This window comes from Acipenser ruthenus, chromosome 1, assembly GCF_902713425.1.
Source record: "Acipenser ruthenus chromosome 1, fAciRut3.2 maternal haplotype, whole genome shotgun sequence".
NCBI classification, from domain to species: Eukaryota; Metazoa; Chordata; class Actinopteri; order Acipenseriformes; family Acipenseridae; genus Acipenser; species Acipenser ruthenus.
The window spans coordinates 9,313,341-9,319,340 of NC_081189.1; the positions used below are offsets into that span (position 1 = coordinate 9,313,341).

A 6,000-nucleotide genomic window follows, 5' to 3' on the forward strand; every position below is an offset into this window, starting at 1 on the left:
TATTATTATTATTATTATTATTATTATTATTATTATTATTATTATTATTATTTGGCAGATGCCTTTATCCAAGGCAACTTACAGGGCAATACAAGCAAGGAAAACCACAGAGAGGCATAAACCATGATAAAGTGCAATAAATGCGCATTAAAACAATAGGAAAAAAATTATAAACTGTAAGTCTACCCTTGTACAAATTTTTAAAAAAGCATACATTAAGAAAATCTGGCTTCTGGATCAAAACATTCATCGCCCATTTATTCATGGGTGCATATTCAGTAATCTCTACAAACTATCAACATTTCACCTTGTATTTTTGCAATTTACATAATCACTCTCTTAACGCCCTGTACCTAGGGGTAACGCCAAAATGTTTACCATTGGTGTAGACTAAAATGTATTTGAAACCTAGCATAACTGTATTACTGCTGGGAAACACTCACCCTTGCTCGGCTGCATATCTGGCGGGTGCTGTGCTGCTTAGTGACCGCTGGAGAACTCGGAACAGACTTGGGTAAAAATATACATTTCTTCGTAGTTGGGAGCTAACTACACTTAAAACTCTTGACATGGTTAAAAAGCCTAACAATTCACCATACGATTCCACATACACTCATAGTCATGCTGAACTGCGACTGTCTCATTCACGAACAGTTTACAGAACCCTCCCACCGCCTGCTTCCCCGAATTTAACCAAGTTCAGAAATAACCAATCACTGCCTCGTTTGATTCATTAGTGAAGACACCAAGCTCCAACGATAACGGATTAAAACAAATAAAACGTGTGTTTTGGGTTTAAGTAAAGTTGAATAAAATAATAATAAGTACATCATTTATAATAGAAATAAAGATCCCTATTCAAACAGCTTAGTTATTTAAAGAATATTTAACAAAATATGAAATACCATTGTGTATATTTGTTTTTAAAGTCAAGAATGTTTTGTAAACAGGTTTAAACATTTCGATGAAGTTTTCTATATATTAGAAATAGTTTTCCGTACACTTCTTGTATCCAGATGTTAATTACCAATCACACAGAAGTCTTCTGGTGACATCAGACCCGCCCACCATGCCGCTTGTAATATATAGCGAGAAGCGTTTTGTTTTGCAGTACAGCTAAATTAGGGCTTCAGGTTTGTGGCTGTTGAAGTGCTTCCAATTAACGCTTATCTTGGGAAGAAATGGCACCTAAAAAGGTAGGTACAATTTTAATTTTATGATTAGCAATGTCACTGTCAGTAATGTGCGTAATTAACCAATATCACAGACACATGGGTGATAATTATCGTCAAAGATCGTCGAGTATGGAAGGTAAGCTGAGCGGCTTTTGACTTGAGTGAATATGGCAAAGTGGGGAGATAGTTTGCTAATGCTAATTTGTGTCTCAGCTTTCAGGTGTAATGCACATGTAATGTAATTAAACTGTAAATTAACTGTATGTATTCGTATTTGGTACCAGTAACTTTGTAATGCATTGTACATACGGTACAAGGTTTACTAAGTAGTACTACTGTACCAAAAAATACTTTGCAAAGGGTTAAACAGTTATTCTTGTGCGTTTTTTATAGCTTCAGTTTAAACTGAAAAAAGCCCTTGAAATACGGCAACTGAAAAAAGTGCTAAGATGGTTCTTGCTGTGAGGAAGTACCCAGAAATGTCCGAACTTTGTAACACTATGATGTGCTGTAGCTGCACGGGGTGATTATTATGGTATGTCTAATTTACAGTACTGCAGCAGAGTTACTGCTTCCACAGCGGTGCTAGGATCTCTTCGCAGGGATCACAAATGGAACTCTCTAAAGTTTACAGAATGAAATGCTCACGTTCTTCCATAACTATGTATTCCAGGGGATTCTTGCACGTCTGGATGCAGGGGAAGTTGTTATTGGAGACGGGGGTTTTGTGTTTGCTCTGGAAAAGAGAGGTTATGTGAAAGCAGGGCCATGGACCCCCGAGGCCACACTGGAGCACCCTGAAGCTGGTAAGACATGCTTGCAGCAAGACAGCCTTTTAATGTAATCCAGCGATGTATGAAATATTTTACACATACTGATGGCTTGTAAAATGATACTCATTTTGGGTTTGCCTGTTGCATTGCAGTCCGCCAGCTGCACCGAGAGTTCCTGAGATCTGGATCTGATGTGATGCAGACTTTCACATTCTATGCCAGCGATGATAAGCTGGAGAACAGGGGCAATTATGTGGCACAGAAGTTTTCGGTGAGAGCTGTTATATTGCTGCTGTAGGTTTAGTTCAATAACCAGAGGCTGGTTATGTGTTCAGAACCAGTGAATGCAAATACTCATGTGAAATTACTTTCTACTGCAGCAGCATATTTTTTGACAATTAAGGCGACAACATCATTCAAGCACAATGGTCAGTCTAATAAAAAAATTAAAAAAAAAACATTCTGGCTGAGGGTAGAAAAATAATTGTATGTATCAGTGTCAGCTATGTAGGCCTGATCTGCAAATACATGCTGCAGTATCCCATGTTCATTATCCCTGGTAATGGAAAGTGTGTACGTACTGTAGCATAATTGCATTTTTGCTGTTTCTGGAGCATCTGAGCAATGAAAGGTTATATCTTGGGAATCGATATGTACATTTGATGGACAGTGCATTCCATGTATTCATGGGTGTAGGTTTCACTTTTGAAACCTGTATTGTGGTGCTTGTGTGCATTTTTTTAAATGATTTTTTACTGAACATGTGCTGCTCCCCATGGAAACTATTACAAGCTATTTTAATTTCTTCCCAGGGCCAAAAAGTGAACGAGGCTGCTTGCGACATTGCCAGGGAGGTGGCTGATGAAGGAGATGCACTGGTGGCTGGAGGTGTGAGCCAGACCCCCTCTTACCTGAGCTGCAAGAGCGAGGCTGATGTGAAGGCCATTTTCAAGAAGCAACTGGACGTCTTTGTGAAAAAGAATGTGGACTTCATGATTGCTGAGGTAAGCCGGCACTCTAAAAGCATATCCCTGAATTCAGGTAGCCTTGGAAGTGAAAGTTGAATTAATATACTGTTTTTATAGGTGAAGCCTTTATAAAATGTTGATTGTTAGCATAGTTAAAATGTGAGAGGATGCTAATTAATGATATGGTCTGAATGTATAAAGATGCCAGACTGATCTATCAAAGCACTTTTTACAGCCTACTCTACAGTACCAGGTTGCCATCTGCAGAAAGGACCTGTATATTGAGAGTGATGATGTGGTGCTAAACTGTACATTGTAGAGCGCAAATGGCAGAATAACACACTTTGAAATGCTGTTGGAATGCCATAATACTTACACCTACAGTACTATTTCTGATGTCATATTTTAACCATAAACGATGCTTAATTTGTTGTGTGTTTTGTTTCTTTAGTATTTTGAGCACGTGGAGGAGGCTGAGTGGGCAGTTCAAGTTCTGAAGGGCAGTGGGAAGCCAGTTGCAGCCACTCTGTGCATTGGACCTACTGGAGACCTGAATGGAGTGTCTCCAGGGGACTGTGCTGTCAAGCTGGTCAAAGCTGGTAGGGTATATTGTTGGCCAGTCATGTTGGTTATGTACAACATTGCGCCAGTCTTTGTGTATGTTGGCAGTCTTTTTTTTTTTTTTTTTCATCAGGTGCTACAATGGATTATTGCATTCCCATGATTAGACATAAAAATTGTGTTTTCATTTATTAAAAATGTGTCTTATGCATAATGCTATATGCTATAATATGTTATCAGATCTTTGGTACATTATAATTTTTCATATGACAGATAAAATGATTTGGGGGAAGGAACATAACAGATTTTTGCACCCAACAAAATTCACCAACAGTGTTGCCAACGAAGCTGGGTGGACACAGACCTGGCTTAATGGTGCCTTGTTATTTTAGGATAGTGGGTAGAGTGATTGTGTGTGAGACACAGGGTAGCGTTTGTGCCCCAGTTACAGCCATAACTATAAACAGGGTGGATAAGTACAGTACTGGGACTACCACACAGTGATCCGGAACTTGAACCGGGCCATGAACTTCAAGCAGAATTCATCTTTTGTTCCTCCAGGTGCTCAGATTGTTGGAATCAATTGCCATTTTGATCCAATGACCTGCTTGGAGACAATGAAGCTCATGAAGGCTGGCTTGGAAGCAGCGAAACTGAAAGCCCATCTAATGGTCCAGCCCCTTGCTTACCACACCCCTGACTGCAATCACCAGGGCTTCATTGACCTGCCAGAATTCCCCTTTGGTAAGAGACCATGAACACCTTGATAGGTGATGTCACAATGGCTTTAATATCCATATTCCTCTGTCTGTGTGTGTGTGTGTGTGTGTGTGTGTGTGTGTGTCTATATATATATATATATATAATATATATATATATTATAAACTGTAGGATTGGAACCAAGAGTCCTCACTAGATGGGACATGCACAAGTACGCCAGGGAGGCCTACAGTCTGGGAATCCGCTACATCGGTGGCTGCTGTGGGTTCGAGCCCTACCACATCAGAGCCGTCGCAGAGGAGCTGGCACCAGAGAGGGGCTTCCTGCCCCCAGCCTCGGAAAAGCATGGCAGCTGGGGCAGCGGCCTGGAAATGCACACCAAGCCCTGGGTCAGAGCGAGGTATGGCACGAGGGCTCTTCATTACAGACTGTTCTGTTAATATGCTGTATAGATCTGTAAATGCGCACCGAGCCCTGGGTCAGAGGCAGGTATGGCACGAGGGCTCTTCTGTTAATATACTGTATAGATCTTTACGTGTGAAGTTGCAGTCAGTGACTACCAACTCAATTCTTTCCTTTCCAAGGGCTCGTCGGGATTACTGGGAGAAACTGGCCCCTGCTTCCGGCCGGCCGTTTTGCTCTTCCATGTCTCATCCAGACAGCTGGGGGGTGACCAAAGGACATGCAGATCTGGTGCAACAGAAAGAAGCAACATCTGAGCAGCAGCTGAAGGACCTTTTCCAGAAGCAGAAGGAAAACACCAGCCACTGAGTGCCGTAACGCAGAGGGGTGGGATTTCCAGGGATTAGGGGCTTGGCAGGGTAATGACCCCAAACCACCCCCTGCCCACCATCCCCATTCCCATTTCAACTTTTGGATATTAAGCACTGACTGCTGACTGATTTTATGTTTTTAATTCTTGGACCATTCAATTGAACCCAGATTTGGTTTCATTAAAGAATCTCAGTTGTCATGTGCTTTATTTACTTGCAATATTAGTTGTTATGTGTTTGAGAGGGATTGCTGAGCGCTTGTGGTTTACGAGAAGCAGACAAGCACTTCAAATAGATGTAATTAAGTACATCATTTTATTATTAAACAAAAAAAACACAAATAAAATCTCAAACTTTTTGCAGTTTGAAACGCAAATGTCTAGCCTAGGCTCCTCCCCTGGCAATACCATCCCTGGGAAAATGATACTGTGCATATATATATATATATATATATATATATATATATATATATATATATATATCACTGTTTGGTACATTTAAAACATGCATATAAATCGTACTTATTTAGCAGGCAAATATACCCCTTGCATTTGAACATTTAAACATGAACATTTGCACCTGCGAGATCAGCTTAATAACAGTGTGGACCCTTTTATAGAACATTCACACCTGTACAATCCTAATCTGTACTTTTAAACTTCGGTTTACTTTGTGGGTTTACTAACAGTGTTTTCTTTTGCTGAACCCACACATACAAATACCACCAATATTTTATTTTCACATGAAATTAAATCATGAGTCCATTATATTCAAAGGTTCAGTGTCTCATTTTGTCAGTTTTTCAAACTGCATTATACAGTCCCGGTACCCTTGCGGCAGTAATGTTTTTACAGAGTGAGGGAGGAGGGTATCGACTCTGTCACAGTGGTATACATTATAATGGATGTTGATCTATGACCTATATAATCATCCAATCATCTGTTCTTAGGTGAGACTATGAAAAACAAAGTCAAGTTGACAGGTGTTGTGGCTAAGGCCTAGCGTATGCTGTGGAACAAAGAGTCCATTA

At 40.3% G+C, this 6,000-nt stretch overlaps 2 protein-coding genes across 3 annotated transcripts in view; one reads left to right on the forward strand and one right to left on the reverse strand.

The window, feature by feature from the left end:
- Positions 1–670, reverse strand: part of LOC117403612 (dimethylglycine dehydrogenase, mitochondrial-like) — a 31,734-nt gene extending 31,064 nt beyond the window's left edge. The window contains exon 1 of one of the 2 annotated variants that reach the window (XM_058994959.1): positions 444–670. In XM_058994959.1, coding sequence (XP_058850942.1) covers positions 444–571 — 128 coding nt within the window. In that variant the 5' untranslated portion in view covers positions 572–670. The remainder of the gene's footprint in view (positions 1–443) is intronic. The other variant, XM_058995016.1, reaches the window with a different exon arrangement.
- Positions 671–1,069: 399 nt separating this feature from the next.
- Positions 1,070–5,170, forward strand: LOC117974146 (betaine--homocysteine S-methyltransferase 1). The gene is made up of 8 exons (XM_058995199.1): positions 1,070–1,196; positions 1,849–1,981; positions 2,101–2,219; positions 2,761–2,952; positions 3,368–3,515; positions 4,039–4,221; positions 4,369–4,597; positions 4,782–5,170. Exons 1-8 carry the CDS (start codon positions 1,182–1,184, stop codon positions 4,966–4,968), a joined length of 1,206 nt encoding a protein of 401 aa, XP_058851182.1. The 5' UTR covers positions 1,070–1,181; the 3' UTR covers positions 4,969–5,170.
- Positions 5,171–6,000: the final 830 nt, after the last annotated feature.

What these genes read in the sequence shown, in the direction of transcription:
- LOC117974146 (XM_058995199.1), top strand. An exon ending in ACTGGAGCACCCTGAAGCTG is followed by an intron (nt 1,982 to 2,100) that starts GTAAGACATGCT and finishes GTTGCATTGCAG; the next exon opens with TCCGCCAGCTGCACCGAGAG. An exon ending in ATGTGGCACAGAAGTTTTCG is followed by an intron (nt 2,220 to 2,760) that starts GTGAGAGCTGTT and finishes ATTTCTTCCCAG; the next exon opens with GGCCAAAAAGTGAACGAGGC.